General features: G+C 36.9%; 3 protein-coding genes and 1 long non-coding RNA gene across 8 annotated transcripts in view; 1 reads left to right on the top strand and 3 right to left on the bottom strand.

Moving 5' to 3' along the window:
- The window catches only part of LOC310717771, a 339,024-nt gene that overhangs the window by 264,517 nt on the left and 54,011 nt on the right, over positions 1-20,496 (bottom strand). The gene's annotated exons all lie outside the window — the stretch shown is intronic.
- Positions 1-20,496, top strand: part of LOC310717671 (syntaxin-1A) — a 94,597-nt gene that overhangs the window by 24,758 nt on the left and 49,343 nt on the right. For all 5 annotated transcript variants that reach the window (XM_083526061.1, XM_083526062.1, XM_083526064.1 and 2 more), the window contains exon 3: positions 11,383-11,482. In XM_083526061.1, coding sequence (XP_083382187.1) covers positions 11,383-11,482 — 100 coding nt within the window. The remainder of the gene's footprint in view (positions 1-11,382; positions 11,483-20,496) is intronic.
- LOC310717737 (gamma-crystallin M2-like) lies at positions 3,805-5,231 on the bottom strand. Its single transcript, XM_083526178.1, has 3 exons — positions 5,156-5,231; positions 4,230-4,475; positions 3,805-4,138 (listed from the first exon to the last, which is right to left on the bottom strand). The coding sequence occupies exons 1-3, from the start codon at positions 5,162-5,164 to the stop codon at positions 3,854-3,856; spliced, it is 540 nt and encodes a 179-aa protein (XP_083382304.1). The 5' UTR covers positions 5,165-5,231; the 3' UTR covers positions 3,805-3,853.
- On the bottom strand, positions 8,621-9,523 carry LOC310717738 (gamma-crystallin M2-like). The gene is made up of 3 exons (XM_083526179.1): positions 9,416-9,523; positions 9,050-9,295; positions 8,621-8,958 (listed from the first exon to the last, which is right to left on the bottom strand). The coding sequence occupies exons 1-3, from the start codon at positions 9,422-9,424 to the stop codon at positions 8,674-8,676; spliced, it is 540 nt and encodes a 179-aa protein (XP_083382305.1). The 5' UTR covers positions 9,425-9,523; the 3' UTR covers positions 8,621-8,673.

The raw sequence follows: 20,496 nt of genomic DNA, 5'->3' as shown, positions 1-20,496 counted from the left end.
ACATCATTTAAAGTCTTATTAAATTAGAACCTTAAGGAGGCACTGGAGTGAAAAGTGGATCGATGAGGAGGGCAGCCGAAGGCCTGCCACTGGGCTTGTGTTTAGTTGTGTGTCTATTAGTTTGAGGGGATACTGCATCATGAGAATTTTACTTAGTACAGATTTATTCTCTGAATGTACAGTAAAGTTTTTTTCCCTCAATATTAGAAATAATAACATGATGTAATTGTGTACAGTATGCCAGGTAGCGTGTCATTCCTGAAGCCTTGCACTCATTAAACACATTTTTATTTTATAATTTCAATAGATTCAACTATACAGTCCCTCCTGCAGGTGGTGAGCCCACGGGAAGGCGGCCCCACGTCACTCCGACGTCACGGACCTTGATATTTCCCTCGTAAGGGACCCCCGGAGCATAGAGGGTTAAGGGCCTTGCTCAAGGGCCCAAGAGTGGCAGCTTGGCGATACCGGGGCTTGAACCCCCGACCTTCCGATCGGCAACCCAGCGCCTTCAAGTAGACCAATGATTTCTCAATTATAATTTTGAGAATAGAGTTGCGATTTTTACCACTATGATAAAAAAAATGGATCCCGACATCATATTGACAACTAGGGTACTAAATGATAAATTAAGGATGAACCAAAGGAAAATTGTAGTCTGGCAATCGGAATTGTTTAGCAATTTATGTCCAGCTTCAAGAATTTCTTTTAAGAGAAGGAAATCCTGACAATTTTACACATCGAGGGAGTGAATGAATGAAGGATGGAAGGAATGAAGACATTTGTTAAAGTATGTTGTAATAAGTAGAACAGTTATGTAGATTATATCTTTAGAACATTAGATATTAAATGTAAAACACACACACACACACACACACACACACACACACACACACACACACACACACACACTTACAAACACATACTCCCAACAAATTTAATAACATTTTTCTATTATTCAATAATAATAATAATAATAATAATAATAATAATAAAAATAATAATAAGAATTTAATCAACTTATTTTGTGCCAATTTAATTGATTACTCAATTAAATCAAAACAATAGAATAGTATATTGCATTCATTTTATCTATTCTATTTTATTTGTATAAAATATGATAAAAAAATGTTTTATATATTATTTAACCAAGCAGGCATTTTATTTAAAATTGTTTAAAAAAAAAAACAAATTATGTTTTGCATAACTTTCCCCCTAACTGTATCGAAATTTAACCTTAAATCTTAAATCCGAGGTACATACTAATATAATTTTAAATAGAAAAAAGTTGTATCTGTTCATATCATCTGTTCATTATTTATTTGTATTAATTTACACATAAAATGTCCACGACCCAAATTGTTCTTCCTTCTAGATAAACTTTTAAAGTAAAGGTTTTCTTCTAGAACCGTTTACCGCTGTTAACCACTGTTAAACCCAGCAAACCCTCAATTAACCATTTTCTTCATGAAAATTGCAGGAAACCTCATGCATTTTTTTGCTAAATATAGAATCCTACATCACTCAGTAGTGATAAGGACTCCATAGACGAGTCCATTTTATGGTAAACTGCAGCATAAAAGACATGGAGTTCTTTTCATTTTTGCATCCGTCTTAGTTTCTTCTATATTTCCAACAGAACCATGGTGAGACAAAAATCATAAATTAAACTTGATCCACATTTTTATAATGGTGGAACATTTAATGTTCCATAGGAAGAAATATGATTCGGGAATTTATACAGAAGGAATAAACTGTTCTGCTTCGCCATCTTATTTTTTTTTCTTTTTAATAGTCTTCATTTTATTCCCTTAAAGTGAAACGGACAATAATTGTAGTTAGTTATTGTTGTACATTTTTATGAGCAATAAATAAATGAGTTTACATTTGGTACACAAAAGCAACGAAATCTTGTTTACACTGCACGTATGTGTGTGTATATGTGTGTGTGTCTAGTGCGAAAATATTGATATCCCACAAACTCATTTACTTAATGACCCATAAACGGCATCTGCATTCTGGAGCTATTTGAGGCCTCCGTGGCGCACCTCAGCCCGGTGTTTGATAAACCGAGCTCCCGGCGGAAACAAGCCAATTATCAGCGTATTAAAAATGCAGATGTAGTAGGCAGGCTATTAAGGACATAATGAGTGATTTTATAGGGCAACGGAGAAGCATGACGATACAGGATGGGTAGGTGAAATATGTTGCAGGATTGATGCTTGTGAATTTTTCTGCTTCGAAAAGAAAATATAGGAGAATTAGTGCATTAGGACATGAGTAATATAAAACTGCACTGCTAAGCCACTGTTTCAGAGCAGAAGAATTGTTGGAGTCATGAAAATTCCGGTCATGAGGATAAACAACCTGGTGATCAATACTCAAAGACATATTTTACATATGCTGTTTCTCCATTATTAAACATTTAACGACTCTGGCATGGAGGAGTTGGTGTTGAATATATAATGATCTCAATTGTTGAGCTATTTTATGATTTGCTGAGGAACTCCTGGTTCCCCAACTCATACTGACTGTAAAGGACTGTAGAAATGGCATTATTCATAATCTCACACTCTGGTGCTCATTATATTTTTCACTCTCTGGTATTTGTAATGTTTTTATGATGTTTTTATAATCATATTCTCTTTGTCACCTAAATGAGGATGAGTTCCGTTTTTGAGTCTGGTTTCTCTCAAGGTTTCTTCCTAATACAATCTAAGTGAGTTTATTTCTTGCCACAGTCGCCCCAAGCTTCATCATCCGGGATAAATACAAATAATTCACTTATTTTTACATTTATGTTCTATTAAAATATTTTGTAAAGCTGCTTTGAGACAATATCCATCACGATAGAAATAAACTTCAAAACTTGATTGTGGATTAAAAAAATTTGTTTGCTAAATGTGTGTGAACGATGTCACATCTAGGCAGCCATCTTTGTTCCTGTGATGGGCAATGTGTCATCAATAGGTGAGTTTACATATAGTAATTCAAAAGTGGCTCAATGATGTATCTTTTGTCCTATCCTTGGTTCAAGGAGTAGCTAAGAAGCGAGAAAAGGGCCCTCTAATTTTTACTTGGCTTAGCGTTAAATGGTGAGTAATGTGTCTTCATCATCTGTTTCTTTCCAGTCCAGCACTCAGTGCCATCTAGCACCTCCTCTGGGTAAGCTTTGGCAGCCCAGTTTCTTTTTTTTTCTGAGGAATTTTCTAGTTGTTTATTTTTCATCTCATTCGTCCACAAATGCAGGCTTCTTTCATCAAGAACCAGCTTCAGTGTTTTTAACCTCTGTAGCGCAATTGGCTGTGTATCCAGACTTGTCTGGTGGTACTCCGCTTTTTCATGTGCAGACAAAGGTGAAAAAAAAATGTCTGATTTTTTATCCTCGTGCTGAAATACTCAGTAAAATTCTTGCCTTACCACTTTTGGAAACTTACATCACTGGCACTGGTACACTTTTATATAAGAAAATGCAGAGTTGTGCCCTGCACACTACATCAGCGGTCCCCAACCGGCGCCACGGACCAGTTTATATTTTTTCACGGACCGGCCTTTAAGGTGTGGTGGACAAATACAACAAAAGAAAATGATACGAGCGGCATAAAAACTGGTATTTTCTAATTATAATGATAAACGTGAATCCACTGTTGTTTTATGTTCATTTTGCTCGCTTGGGGGTTTAAATTTAGCGGCAATGTATTATGTGGCCCAGTACCAATTGACCCACGGACCGGCCTGGGGGTGGGGGCCACTGCACTACATGAGAGCATATGGAGGAACTACCAGAAGACAGATCAGTACATAATTTTGAAACATTTTATTCAGAATTTGCACATTACAGAAATGCTCTTGCTTAATACCAGGAATCCATGATGCGCTTCATGCTCATGAACTTCATGTTGCTCATTCCCATCATCTCCCTAAAGCTGCGGTACTCTCCGGGTCTGAAGTACCACATCCTGCCCCTGTAGTGTGGTTGCTCGTACATTAGCCAATGGCCGTCCATAATGTGGCACGAGTGGCATCCGCCTGACCAGTGGTAGCGATCCATGATGGAGTCGCAGTCATCAGTCACCTCCATCATCTGACCCATGAAGTTCTCCCTCTCATACATCCTCATTCTGTAGGAGCCCCTGTACTGTTTTAGGAAAGAGAACCATGTGAGTCAATTTGAGCAACAATATGAAGTTTGACAAACTTGTCATGCTAGCAAAAGTTGATTAGCCTACCATAGGGATCATGCGGCAGGACCTGATCCAGTTGTTGCCCCAGCCCCACATGTTCATGTAGTCGGCATAATCACCCCTACGGAGAAAATACTGGTTTCCCATGAAGTTGGGGCGATCGTACACCATCCAGCAGCCGCTCTCCACCCTGCATGAGTGGCAGTGACTCAGGTAGGAGGACATGTCGGGACAGTCGCTGCTGCACTCATAGGAGCGTCCCATGAAGTTCCTGTCCTCATAGAAGGTGATCTGGATTTTTTTAATAGATGATCAATTATAGAACTGTCATGTTCTGTTACTGTTTTTGCTCTAGAATACAATTTATTTTAGATCTCTGATGAATGAAGACCTTAAAAGATTTGATTCGGGAGGTCAAACAAAACCATTTTGAAGACTCCTATAAAAGATCCACAAAAGCAGACCCTCCCCAGATAAGGGCTACCAGGTCTCTGCTTTGGACCCAGTTTTGTGGGTGGTGTTCTCAACTAACCATCTGATGACCGTGCCATTTATATAACCTGGTCAAGGCTCAGCCTTAAATTACAAGGCTTCCTTATGGGCTCATCACTTGGAACATAAGTGCCTTATGGACTCATCACTTGGAACATAAGTGGTAGGGATCTGTTACAATGACCCTATAATGAAAACCGGCTTTGTGAGCAATATCAGACACAACTTTCATTTAACGTGATAAAAGATCGTCCTAATACTAATTGTAAATACAAGATGGACAAAAAAAGTCAAATGGAGCAAAAAACAGTTTTCATTTTCATGTTTTTCTTCAGTTACTCGCCTTTATTACATTCGGATGAATATGAAGAGGATGTTTTGCATATGTATATTTTTTGCCAACTTTAGGATAAAAGGAACACAGTTCACAAAGTTGAAATAGCATATTATAAATTTGTAATTATGATTCCGGTACTCACCCTGGCCATGATGACGTTCTTCGTTACAGCAAAGGGTTTGCTATTTGGAGCAGTTTCCAGTTGTTGAACTGACACTCTGGCCTGTTTAACCCCTGATTTTATACCTGGCCAGAACAAAACACTGTGCAACTCCTATTGTGAAATTTCCTGAGCAAGCAACAGTGAACAGAGTCGAAATGCTTTCGCTACATTTTCATGTGCCTAGGTTCTCTATAAGACTTCACAATGGAACCGATTGGTTAGACAAAGCAGCTAAAATCCTTTCATTTTAGATCAGTTAGGCACACTGTACACAATTACATAGACTAGTTAGCATTATTATAATTATTACTTAAATATGTTAATAACTTTTTTTAAATGTAATTTTATTTAATTCATTAGCCATACATAATGTTTTGTCTATCTATCTATCTATCTATCTATCTATCTATCTATCTATCTATCTATCTATCTATCTATCTATCTATCTATCTATCTATCTATCTATCTATCTATCTGTCTGTCTGTCTGTCTGTCTGTCTGTCTGTCTGTCTGTCTGTCTGTCTGTCTGTCTGTCTGTCTGTCTGTCTAATTGTTTGTCTGTTTGTACATCCATCCAACTGTTTTTCTCTCTTTCTCTCTGTGTGTGTGTGTGTGTGTGTGTGTGTGTGTGTGTGTGTGTGTGTGTGTGTGTGTGCACCCTACACATACTATATTGCCAAAAGTATTGGGTCACCTGACCTTTCCTGCTATATGTGCTTCTTTTCCAAACTGTTACCACAAAGCTGGAGTCACTCAATTGTACAAGACGTCTTTAGATGCGCTATAATACCATTTTGCATTCACTTGAACTTGGAACCTGTTCCAGCATGGCAATGCTCCTGTGCACAAAGTGAGCTCCTTGAAGATCTGCCTTACATGCTTTGGAGAGGAAGATCTTGAGTGGCCTGCTATAGAGCTCTGATCTCATCCCTACTGAACACCTTTGGGATGAATGTGAACGCTGACTGCACCCCAGGTCTCCTCACCTACATCAGTACTTGCCTTTCATAATACCTCATAGCTGATGAACACAAATATCCATAAACACACTCTAAAATCTAGTGGAACATCTTACAGAAGAGTGAAGGGAACTATAAGAGAAAATTGGGACTAAATATGGAATGCAATGCTCAAACATCACATACCGTACTTATGACCAGGTGACCTAATACTTTTGGCTATATAGTGCATATGAAGTCATATATATGACTTTTCCAGCCATATGTGGGTCTTTCACAAATTGTTACCACAAAGATGAAGGCACACAATTGTATAAGATGCCTGTGGAGGGCTGATATTTCTTCACTTGGTCTACTAGGAGAAGCAAACTTGTTCCAGCATGACAATGCCCCAAGGCCAGCTCCAGGAAATGATGGTTTACGTTGGTTGAAATAGAAGATCTTTATTAAACTCCTCTGGGATGAATTGAAACGCTGGCTGCACCGCAGGAGATTTAACCCTGACTTCACTAACACCCTTAGGGCTGAATGTGCACAAATATTCAAAAAGGCATACACCAAAATATATTGAAACATTTTCCCAGAAGAGTGGATCTCCATCCATCCATCCATTTATCCATCCATCCATCCATTTATCCATCCATCCATCCATTTATCCATCCATCCATCCATTTATCCATCCATCCATCCATCCATCCATCCATCCATCCCACTCATGAATTTACATACTTAGAACTTTTTACTTATGTTCTGAATGTAAAAGTGTGAAATATTCATATTTTAAAATCTTTGCATGGTTACTTAAATTGACAAAAAATTTTTTATCTCTCTTATAATTTGCAATTCTTTTTTTCGAGGGTGGGGGAAGATCTAAAGTTCTAACCACTGACACATCAGTTATAACCTTGACTACTTGTCTTGAACAGAAGTAACACATATGTTTCAAGAGCAATCTTTCCTTTTTTTAATTGCTGTCCAATTTTGAACTGCAATTGCTTAGGAAAGATATTTGCTATTATTTTTAGCGGCCTGTTGGATTACTTTCTCACTGGCTCTTTCTCCATTTAATGAATAAGTCAGAGATTAACTGAATTGAAAGCTATTTGTTGTAGTCTGAAGCTCTAATCAGCCATAATATTGGAGAGAATACTGCTGCCATTTTATTGCATGTAGAATTACATTTAAAAGCTTGAATTAGTCCCGAAAACAACTTTCTTTTCGGCTTCTCCCGTTAGGGGTCGCCACAGCGGATCCTCCGCACGTTTGATTAAAACAACTAATTAAACTAAAACGAGCGTTCATATATTATGAGATTTTGTTTAAAAAAAAAGTTGTATTTAGTAATGTATAATTGAGACAGAGCACAAGGTCAATTTTTACTGAAGTTGCAGTAAAGTGTGCAATATTACGCAGGTATTTTCAAATTACCTGGAAGCAAGTAATTAAAGTACATTTTTTATAATTGCATTTATTTATATATCAGTTTGCTTGTTAAAAAAAAAAAAACCCATGCAAACATATTCTGAACAATCTCAAGCCAGGTCAAAAAAAGAGCCTAAAGTTTTGAAGACCCCTATGAAAGGTCCAAAGAAGTGGACCCTGCCCACATTAGTGCATCTAGTTTTCTGCACAGGACCTATGTGAACATACCATTTATATAAACCCTGTTCAATCTTAATACCCAAAACTGCTCCAGCATGACAATGCTCCAAGAAGATCTGGTTTACATGGGTTGAAGAGCTTGAAGAGCTTGAGGGACCTGCTATATAGAGTCCTGACCTTAAACCTATTGAACACCTTTTGGGATTATTTGGAACACTGATTGCATCCCCAGGCCTCCTCACTTTTAGAGTTGCCATCCAAGGTTCTTTATTTCATGATCCCATTACATCTGCATTTATAAACATCTGCAAACGTCATTATGGCCCAAAGATGGAGACCTACTTCCTTCTTTATTTGATCATGTTTGCATAGCAACAACTTGAGCATTTTTTTTGTCATTCATATCTAGATATAATAAATAGAAAAATGGCTAGGATTTTTGACAGAATGTGCCAAGAATTTACCAAAAATACTGCTTAATTATGTGCCATTTAAAATTAAAGTTTATTTTTTATTGTACTTTGTTTGCGTGGTCACTTGAATCATAATATAGTAAAGTGACAATCATGGTCTTGTAAATTAAACAAATCATATAATTATATTAAGACCAGCTTGCCTCATCAATTGTTTAATTTAAAGCTTAATCCTTATGCTTGCCCATTTTTCCTGCCTCCAACAAATCAACTTTGAGAACTCACTGCCTGATATTTTCCAAACCTTGACAAGTGCCAGTATAATGAGATAATCAGTAAATGTTATTTACTGTCAGTAGTTTTAATATGAAGGCTGATCGGTGTATCGGTGCAAACACTGATTTATAATAAATCAGACCAAATTAGTGGCAAGGAATAGAAAAGAAAAAAAAAAAAGTCAGACCAATAAATTATATTTTGAAACGTTTTATTCAGAATTTGCGCATTACAGAAATGCTCTTGCTTAATACCAGGAATCCATGATGCGCTTCATGCTCATGAACTTCATGTTGCTCATTCCCATCATCTCCCTAAAGCTGCGGTACTCTCCGGGTCTGAAGTACCACATCCTGCCCCTGTAGTGTGGTTGCTCGTACATGAGCCAATGGCCGTCCATAATGTGGCACGAGTGGCATCCGCCTGACCAGTGGTAGCGATCCATGATGGAGTCGCAGTCATCAGTCACCTCCATCATCTGACCCATTAAGTTCTCCCTCTCATACATCCTCATTCTGTAGGAGCCCCTGTACTGTTTTAGGTAAGAGAACCATGTGAGTCAATTTGAGCAACAATGTGATGTTTGACAAACTTGTCATGCTAGCAAAAGTTGATTAGCCTACCATAGGGATCATGCGGCAGGACCTGATCCAGTTGTTGCTCCAGCCCCACATGTTCATGTAGTCGGCATAATCACCCCTACGGAGGAAATACTGGTTTCCCATGAAGTTGGGGCGATCGTACACCATCCAGCAGCCGCTCTCCACCCTGCATGAGTGGCAGTGACTCAGGTAGGAGGACATGTCGGGACAGTCGCTTCTGCACTCATAGGAGCGTCCCATGAAGTTCCTGTCCTCGTAGAAAGTGATCTGGTCGGACAGAAAGAATAAGTTTTAACAAAAGCAATTTTGCACAAAACAAGATTATAGAATTTCAATTTCAACCATTTCAAAGACTAAAAAAATATAAACAGTGACCCTGGAATTTACCCTGGCCATGGTTTTGGTGGATGAGTTTGTTGCGTGCCAAAGCAGACGAGTTGCTAGATAAAGCAGTTTCCAGCTGGTGAACTGATACTCTGCCCCATTTAAACCCTGAATTTATATCTAACCAGGACAAAACAACAGCGCACCTCCTACTGTCCTATTGTGAAAAGTCCTGAGCAAGCGACAGCATGCATGATTTACAGTAGAGGTCTCTGGATAGCTGAAGGGCTTTTGTTTGACTTAAATATCTAGAAGATTAGCTTGTGAAAAGTTTTTAATGGAGACAATGGCCTGCTTTTATGCTTTAACAGAATTGTGGATAGTTTCTTTCAAAATGTTTTGTAAGAGTCTTTAGTGTCAGTGCGTTGCAAAAGTAAAGATGTTGCTTTTTATTTTTACATCACAGGAAATTATTTGAGATAATGTACATTGTGCCTTTTTTGCTTTAATAATATTTTTTATACCATGAAGTCCATAATTGAATTACTTAATTAAATATTATTTGATTTGTTCACAATAAATATCCACATATGGATGTACTGATGCCAAGAAAACAAGTATTATGTATTATCGGTCTGCTTCTTGATTTCAGCTTAAAGGGCTCACTCTTAAAAAACATCTATTTTATAAATATTAATACAGTATATAACTTTATTATATGATCCTCAATTATCAAGTAAATTAAGCCTTCAGGGACTAAAGTTGCCTAATGAAATAACATTACGATTCCTATTTCAGCACAGGTGCTGTTTGCAATTTTATACAGAAATGTTTAATATTAAATATTAAAAAGTACTGAGACACCAGACTTTTTTAGCCATATGTTTTTTTCTCCAAACTGTTACCTCAAATTTTGAGGCACAATTGTGTTGGATGTCTTCTCTGGTGGTCTAGTGGTTAGGATGCGGCGCTCTCACCGCTGCGGCCCAGGTTCGAGCCCCGGTCAGGGAACCAACCCCAGCCATTAGGTTGCACTCTTAGTGCCAGATAAATGGGGAGGGTTGCGTTAGGAAAGGCATCCAGCGTAAAAACATGTGCCAAATCAAACATGCGGATCATGAATACAGATGATCCGCTGTGGCGACCCCTAATGGGAGAAGCTGAAAGAAAGTAATTGTGTTGGATGTCTGTGGATGCTGTAGCATTAAATTTGTCCTTTAAACTAGAAGACCCAAAGATCACAAACCTTCCATACGGAAATGGTTGCGGCCCAGGTTACAAACGACCACCCCAGGTATTGTTAGCCAACAGGGTACCGGTGGAAATAGGGCTACTGTTGGCCAAAGGAGAAGAAAGAAGATTTGAGAAAGAACTAGAAGACCCAAACTTCCAGCATGACAATGCCCCTGTGCACAAAGCAGGTTCCATGAAGACATGCTTTACATGGATTGGAGTGGAAGATCTCCTGCTATAAAGCTATTTAGAACCCTATTAAACACCTTTGGGATAAAATGAAACACTGAAAAGCCTACTAAACTAGGCAGCTTTAATGGGCACTATTTGTAATGTAAGATTAAATCTGTAATAAGATCATGGATTGTGAATAAGATCCAAAGATTTACATCTGTGACGCCCAGCAAAGGCAATGCCTAAACTTCAGTCCAATGAATGAGAGTTTGTTTGAAACCATGACAAAAAAAGACCTTCTCTTCCTTTCTAAGAAATAGATATTGTTTTATTCTTGATAAAAAGTTGGCTGATCAAATAGTTAAACATTTTCAGCCCACTTACCAATGCACAATCAACTTTATATATGCACAATCACAGAATGAAGGAACATTTTTAATTTCAGAAGGAATTTCATGGGCATAATGAAATTCTCAATCATTAGGTTTGGAGTAAGTCGTGTGTGTGTTTTTTTTTTCTGGTTGGATTCCAAAAAGCTCACAGAAGCTTTTCTTTTTTAACTTTTTTTGAGCATTCAGTGAGTGAATAACAGAACTGAAAGTTGTTCTTTCTGACCCACATAGGTAGAAGAGATACGTGGCTTCATCGACTCGCTGGCTGAGAAGGTAGAGGAGGTAAAGCGGAAACACAGCGCCATCCTTGCCGCGCCAAATCCAGACGAAAGTAAGATGCTACTCTTGGAAGCTATATGACCACATTTAGAATTGTTTGTAGTGACACTTATGTCAGGGTTATAACAAGAATATCTGAACATTTCTAATCTTAGGTATGACCTGTTTATCCTGAATTAGTTAAGACCTGTTGTTGCAGTCAGAGTAAAGGGGTGTATTAGGACTGGGACCCCAACCTGTCCAACACTCAGTATCCACACAACCCACCTATGTGGAAGAGGGTTGATTGTGCCTTCAGCAAAATTAGTCAGAATTCCATTAGGAGTAAATGTGATCAGATATTAAAAATGTATTTGTACTTAAAACATAGAATGTCGAACACTTGCCATCTGTTCCTCGTGTGCATTCAGTTCTGAAAGATGATGACTGTCCTATCTTTCTGCATATAAATTCTGCCACTTTATGTCTTTCCAATAGGCCATTACATGCGTTTACTCTCTGACTGTGGCCTTCATGTTACTTTCAATGTATTGTGTAGAAATCGGTCTCTACTGTATATCCCACACTGTTATTATGCTACATTGGTGGATCATTGTACAGCTCATCTATTTATCAGTCATCAACATATAGTGTAAACACTATAGCGAAGCTCTCTTTCTCGTTACAAATGTTTTGACTGATCCGGTTAGTGGCGGCCCACGCGGGTGGTGCCAAATGCACATTCCTGCCCACGTGCTCTATCAATGGACTCTGAATCTTCCACACCGCACACTCGGTTTTGTTTTGTGCAATTGGGTAGTGTATATTGGTTGTTAGCGGGCCGCATTTCTGCTCTTTGGGTGCAGGACCAGGAAGCAACATATCACAATATCAGTTGTGTTTAGAAATGGCAGCATAATTAACTATGCACAGATGGAGTTCATTACACAGCATGACCATTCACTCCAGCATGTGTGGCACAATTGTGAATGAGTAACAAACAGCTATTTCATTTTTATTGTTATTTTTATTGTCATTCATAGTTACTGATTCTTACAACATGCTGTTATTTCACAAATAAAGATGCAACAAGACTTTTAGTTAATATTTTTGTGAAGGAGTCTCCAATGTCAGACAGCAGGTTTTTGAGTTCTTATGAACAGAAGACTTTTATGCTTTTTTCTGGTTTCTTGATATATAACAATAGAAAAACTTCAAGAGGCTAAAATTTTACAATATCATAAAAAATATTGCAATATTTTATTAATCAAAATGCATTTATAGTCGAAATCGATAAAAAGTACATTTTGATTAATACAATATTGTAAAATTTTGCCAGCGGAATAAAACATTTTGAACTTTGCTTTTCAATAAATAACTTTTGGACCAATTGTTGAATAATACAAAACATCCCATCAAATCCTAACATCCTGTCAGTCATTAACCCTTGTATGGTAAACCGTGAATCTGTCACCTTTATTGAGAAAAAAGTTAGTTTCTAAGCTTTTTTTCTTTGATTTTGACTAGACGTGATTCCCTATTCATGCTTCTCAAAGAATTGCCAAGGCTGGCTTGTCTGATGTCTGACTTGTCTGAAAATACACAATGTGCCATTGAGAGACACTTATACACCTCGCAGCTCATCACAGCTATTGCTGAAAGTGTCTCCATTTGTACATTTCAGCCTCTGCGTTTTCAGTCTTCTTTTGTTCATCTCTCATCTGTCTCTTTCCCTAAAACCATTATCCTTTTGAATCATTGCTTCAATGAAAATTTAGGTTTTGGGTTTTTTTACAGTCAGTTTAGTCACAGTTGTTTAAAATGGCATATGCAAGCTACTCATGGCCCACTTTATCCTAAATGTTTCCAGTATGCCAAAGACATACCCCATATACTACTTGGGCTGGAGATGAAGTTTTAGAAGCCGCACAGTTGCTTTGTTTTCAAATGCTGGCAAACCATTTGCAAATCCAAAAGCAGTAATTCAAAATGTAAAGTCATTTGAACATCAATATATTCTGTGTTATTTTTTATGCTAAAAAGCAGTAATACTAGCCGAGCACATCCATAATGTATTTTTACATCCTGAATAAGTGAAGGCTACAAGATTAATCATCTCATCTTATCTTTTTTGCATCATTTTATAGATATGCACCTGGAAGTTTAATAATGAACCAGAAGGAAACACAATAACCACGTTTTCTTTCCACTACTCATTCCGATTTGGCAGTAGTCAGTAAATCACACTTCTGTTGTAGTCCACAGCTTCCAATTTTGCACCAAAAGTATTAAATGACTGATCTGCAACAAAATATCGTGTATAAAATCTCTGAAGAAGTGTAGGAAATGAAAGTAGTGAGAAACAAATCAAAGTTTATTTGTCCAAACAGTTCGTGCTGCCTTTAATTGAATATGTGTGGATGTTTTTCACCCAAATACCCTAAACCTTAAACAGGTATTTGTGGAGAGAAAAGCCTACTGTTTTGCTGTATGTAAAATCCAGACATGGTTTAGAGTCTGGAGTGTTTTCACACTCAGCTCACCACTTCAGCATTTCAAGAGCACTCAGCATAATGAGTGCGGTTTATGTGTATGTGAGCATATCAGATGAACTATGACTCTTCTAAAGTCTGTTTTGTAGATCACATAGAAGACGTGTCTTTGAGTGTTTATTTGGAAATCAAAAAAAAAAAAAAGAACCTCTTCTGAGAGGATATTCATGAAAGCCTGCAATCCTCACTGATAGTATTAGCCAGCTAACTAGCATGACAGGATTTATTCAAGCGGGTGATTTTAATAATATGCAGAAATTGCATTGACATCTTTTACAGCTTAAGCTTCGAAGTATGAAAATGTATATTTTATAATATTATATTTCATATTTTTTAAAAGTCATATTTATAAATGTCCAACCTCTGACTGTTAAGTTTGCCTACTAACTAGTATTAGCTTTCTGATAAAAAAAATCAGTTATTATTTACAAATGTTTATCATTTTTATATGATAGCTAACTAATCTGAGGTAAAGTTACAGAAAAAGCTACTTTACTTCCAAGCTTCCAGTTCATAAATATTGGGTGTCTGATAAAGCTTAAACTAATCTGATGAAGTTTCTCGAATGTTTATGCACATTTACTGCTAACAAGCATAAGCTTATAATTGATTAACCAGTAAGCTAACTAATATAAGCATATTTGTACTTATTTATCACCTTGCTTCAAAGCTAGGCTATTAAGTCATATTAGCCATCTCATAAAGCATAAGCTAGTCTGACTGGGTTTTTGGACCAAATCCTCAAAATGTTATTATCATTATAATTTTTACTAGCTAAAATAAGCTAACTGATAAAGCTAATCAGCCAACTAATATAATGTTATATTTAGCAAGTCACGAGTGCCTTTAATTCTAAGCTAGCTTTTTTGACAAAGCAGCTAGCATAACTAAAGTGACTGAAAGTCATATTTACTTTTTGATTGAAGAAGTCTGAAATAATTACACCTGACTGGACCTCTGATTTTTGTACATGTCTATATTTTTTATACATGATTATAATTGGCATATCAAGCATATTTTGTGAACTAGTCAGTAAAATGGCCCACTGTTGCATTTGTATTGTTTCATGAGTAGATTTTAGTATTAGTTATATTATATTATATTAGTTATCTATACAGAAGGAGACCAATTTAAACTTTTTCTGTGCCCTTAAATGAAAACAGAAGGTCAACTGCCAAATTCAAAGACATGTATGTGTGGGATTTTTTTGTGTAATTTTAGGTAAAAAGATAGTTCATACTTTAGTAAGAGAACTTATTTCCCATTAAAGTCTATTGGCTTTATGTAAATCCAAAAATGTGTGTATGTGTGTGTTTGTGAGCAGGCACTTTTTTTTTTACAGTCTATATTTATGAACAGTTTTGACAGTTTTTCATTTGCTTCCTTTTTTGAGGTCTGATTTAAGAAAGCTGCCAAACCATTTTTATTTTATTTATTTTTTGCTACATCACGTTTCATGGCCCGTAGCCTCTTCAATAGTCAACACCGTTCGATGCGACCAAGCGTGATGTGTCTGGAAAACATAATAAGATTCAATGTTGAATCTACAGAGAGTTCTCAGAAGTAAATATCTTCATTAATGAGAAAAAAATAGTTCACAGTATATGATTTTTTCTTGTATTAGACGGTTCATCAGCCTACGTGTAAGGACAGAGTTCTGAGGAGTAGGAAATAAATCCTTTTGGAAAAAAAAAAACTAAACAAGATTTACCTTCGGGAACTGCTGAGACCTCCCCAGCTGATGTTTTTTTTTTTTTTTTCAGAATCCACTTTTAACATTGCTTATTTCTTGCTGTTACATGACTGCCAGCCTTTTTTTTTTTTTTCCTTTCTATCTTTTTTGATGGACGTGGGCTGTTATTTTCAATGTGTTGCTTTAAATAGCTGAAAGGACTTTTATAAGTATTGCAGCACATAGATGCTGTTCCTTGAAACTAGAAAAAAAAAAAAGATTTTCAAAAGTAAACTACTCCATTTTGCCAGTAGTTTACTTAAACGAAATATTTTTTAATAAAATGAAGTAGCCTTGAGAATTTCCAGAGCTTTCTGAATTGAAAATCAACACAATTGAAAGACAGCAATTTTTCCTTCTAGTTGAAAACTTTGAATTTACTCCAGCTGCTGACAAAATGTGCCGTTTTCTTAAATAAATGAACTATTATCTCGATGCTAAATAAAATCAGTTCATACATATCTGAGTTGCAAATGGTTTTTTTTTCTTCGTTTGAAGAAAATATCAGTGTTTTACGTTGGCGTGCAATAATCCAGATCGCATAAATCAGCATTGTAATACGCTTCTACTCCAACGCAAGTGAAATATTATAGCCGCTTGACTCGCGCCTTAATTAAGCTAATAAAGCAGCAAAACTTGTAAACCCACACATACAGGCACACTTTTACCTCACACTAAACTCTTTAGAGGAATTAATAGCAATCTGAATTAACCGCTGAATTGTATGTATGTATGTATGTATGTATGTATGTATGTATGTATGTATGAATATGAATGTATACATATATATATATATACATGCACGTTTCTTTTGTTTACAGTATATTCAACTTATAAAACAAAGGTTTTTCCACAGAACCCACACACAAACGCAATTTTACTCCACATGCCAGTGCCTCATGTTATATAACTAATCGAAAGAGAAGATGGCAAGGCTGTTATTGGTCTTGTGCTAAGGCGTCTTTGTTTAATAATGCTATCTATAGACTCGACTTCTGCTGGTTCAGGCGTTTTGGTGTCTGCACTTCTCCTGAGCTATTGTCTAGTGCTCTAACGCAGATTTACTGTGCCATGATAATAGATACCAGGGTGTACCAGCTTTAAAAATTCATAGTGTGATGAATAACACCATCACAGTTTTAGTTTCTCGTGGAAGTAAAGACAGCATAACACCACAGAAGCAATTTTTCTGTACCATGATACACTTCCACAAACATTCATTGTGAGGATAAGAGAACGCTGTTCTGTTAAAACACGGTGCTCACTCGTTCCTGATTATCCCCGTAATTGACCCTAATTTCTCCTGTAAATCAACTACGAATCCTAGACGTTCACATACATTTGCAACTTGTTCAGATATGTCTTTTCACATCATGTTCCTCAGTGAATAAATGATCAAGTATAATATTTTTTGACTAATTTCTTTAAACGAGTGCTCTATGGCTGCTTTTTAGTTGTGTAAAAATCTGATGTTTGTGCAGAAATCTAGACAATTGTGTGTGTGTGTGTGTGTGTGTGTGTGTGTGTGTGTGTGTGTGTGTGTGTGTGTGTGTGTGTGTGTGTGTGTGTGTGTGTGTGTGTGTAAATCTCTTGTTCTTGTTCTGTGTAATGAGTACAACAAGCATATGGAATTCAGCAGATCAATACGGAAGAACAACGGAACAGAACGATCGATGGAGTTACACTACAGACAGACAGACAGACAGACAGACAGACAGACAGACAGACAGACAGACAGACAGAGAGAGAGAGAGAGAGAGAGAGAGAGAGAGAGAGAGAGCGAGTGAGAGAGAGAGAGAGAGAGAGAGAGAGAGAGAGAGAGAGAGAGAGAGAGCGAGTGAGAGAGAGAGAGCGAGAGCGAGAGTTTCAGAGAGACCTGGAGGACAGCAAGAGGTATTTTTAGTATCAGGAGTGCAGACATAGATTCCTCTTGTATTTTAAATATAGCAGCATAAAAAGCAGCATGTGCCAAAGCATCTGAATCTTTTTTTGTGTAAACATTGACATGAGGTGCAACAAACTAAGTGACACCTTTTTTTGTGTTAAACTACACATCAACACATAGGAACAACTTGAGTTAAGCCAATGAAACTGTACATGCCGTTTCTAAATCTGTAGCTTGGTCTATGTGTGAAAAGTAATACGCCGTGCTTTTGAACTCAGATCTCTATCTGCAATTAATACAAAAGAAGTGAGAATCTTTTTTTACCTGACACTTGGGTCTAATTTAAGAACAGCGGGTGAATTCTTTTAATCAACTTAAATGGCAAAGAAAAGGTAAAAAGAATTTTAAAAAGTATCCTCAAACTATCCCTACAAGCGGAACTATTTTTGTAGTTATAATGTTATTTACATAGACTATATGTGCACCTGTACATAAGATTCGTACATGCATTGTGAACATTGTGTTCCACATTTAATCCGCATTTGCTGTTAGAATAATCTCCACTCTTCTGAATAGCTAGATTTTGAACTATGCTTGTAAAGATTTGTGCTCATTCAGCCACAAGGTCATTAGTAAATTCAAGTACTGATATAGAGTGAGGAGGCCTGGAGTGCAGTCAGTGTTCCAATTCATCCCAAAGATGTTTAATAGGGCTGAGATCAGAGCTCTATAGCAGTCTACTGAAGATCCTTATCTCCAATCCATGTAAACCCATGGAGCTGGCTTTGTTTTTTGCACAGGAACATTGTCATGCTAGAATAGGAATGGGTCTCTTAGTTCAAGCAAAGGAGGGAAATTACTATTGCATTTAAACTGTCTGTCTGTCTGTCTGTCTGTCTGTCTGTCTGTCTGTCTGTCTGTCTGTCTGTCTATCTATCTATCTATCTATCTATCTATCTATCTATCTATCTATCTATCTATCTATCTATCTATCTATCTATCTATCTATCTATCTATCTATCTATCTATCTATCTATCCTTTGTAAGAAAAAATCAATGTCACAGTGGTATGCAGCCCAGTGTGAAATTAACTCATCATTTCTGACAAATGCATTTTGTGGCTTGGAATGCTGATGGTTTTTTTTGTTTGTTTTTTGTTTTTATTGTAATTGTTTCAGAGACATAGTTAGCCAAGTTTCTAAAGAAACAACTATTTAGTCAAAATAACAATTATATTCAAAAATCTGAAGAAAAGATTGCACTGGAGCAAGAGATGTAAATTAATCAGTCCAGATAATTAACCCAGGTTTACAGTACTACTTGAACTCAGCTCTCTTGTGGGTGTATTTGAAGAAAAACATTGCATTTTTATATTCAGATCTGGTTAATGGTAACCAGCAGAGTCCTAGCCTAACATAATTGCTTCAATTTATCACTACATCAAAACCTGACAATACAGGATTTTATTGCCACATGTCTACTAACTGTCATCTCTGGGAAAGGTACAGTTTTGTCATAAATAATGATGGCTTCCTGGTTGGTTTATACTCTTTTCTTTCGATAGCTCTGTATTAGGATCTATCTGCCAAATCCTGGATCTGGCAGGCCTTCAGGCACACAAGACAAAAAAAAAACCTTGAGGGAGAGGTTTGGAAAGACTTTGCTGCTTGGAGGTTATCAGCTGTCAGCTTGGATCAGAATGGTTTAACAGATTTTGGATGCTTTTAAAGTTGAAACATGGAGATTGTGGTTTAAGATGTTCGAGGTTTGACTTTGGTGGAAATGTTTAGCGGGTTTCCTGATAGATAATGTTTTAAAATTTGTCTGAAAGTAGAAATTCTCCAAATGTGGCTAGTACCATAAAAAAATTTATTAGAAGACAATCCAATATATCCATATTTCTGCATTCACGATTACATTGTAATATAAATATATGGCTTAGTTAAAGCTATGATTAATTCATCTGAATAGAGATGGTGTCAGGGAGTGCATTTCGAGACAGAGGCAGGCGCAGAAAATTGCAGCTTTTAATTAAAAAAGTGCACTGTATACTTCTTAAAGGGCAAACAGAAACAGGAGCGAACACATACACATGAGAGACATAACCTGGGCCTGGACAGGGATGGAGATAAGGCATGAAACTTTAAACAAAACAACATGTCTGCATAAACAACATGAAAACCGGAAATTGTCCATAGCACAAGTTCAACATGCGGTGATTGAAATCCTGACAGATGAAACTGCATTTTAGGAGAAAGATTTGTGCCTATATGTTTTAGCAACGTAGCTGATTGTGTCTGATGGCATATAGATACAATTAACCTTATATGAATTGTGTAAATAAAATGAACTTCTGTTCATAAGAGCAGCATTCGATCATGTCTCACATACTATTACATACATGTCTCACAGTGCACTCTTAGTGCCGGTCCCAAGCCCGGATAAATGGGGAGGGTTGCGTTAGGAAGGGCATCCAGCGTAAAAACGTGCCAAATCGAACATGCGGATGATCCGCTGTGACGACCCCTAATGGGAGAAGCTGAAAAGAAGTTTTATTTGGAGGGAAAACAGCCTTGTATGACATTGAAAGTTCATAGCTGCTTTAATGCAGGTGATAAACGGAACGTGTTTGCTGATATAGAATGTAACTATGAATTGTCAGTATTATAACGTGTCGTTCATTACTAGTAATTTCCCTGAGAAATAAAAGATTTTCTTGTTTTTGGAAAATAATTAAAATCAATCAATTTCAGTGCATTACGCTTGATTTGACTATAATAGCATGCCTCGCTTGTCTTCATTCCACAACTTAGCATAGATTTCTATTATTGTTGATTGGGGTTTCTTTTTTGCAGAACAGAGAAACAAAAATGAGAAATTCTAGTTAGTAATAATAAATCTGCAGACATCATGTGTCT

Source organism: Silurus aristotelis (assembly GCF_946808225.1).
Source record: "Silurus aristotelis genome assembly, chromosome: 22".
In the NCBI taxonomy this organism is placed as follows: domain Eukaryota; kingdom Metazoa; phylum Chordata; class Actinopteri; order Siluriformes; family Siluridae; genus Silurus; species Silurus aristotelis.
This window is presented reverse-complemented; position numbering and strand designations above follow the sequence as displayed.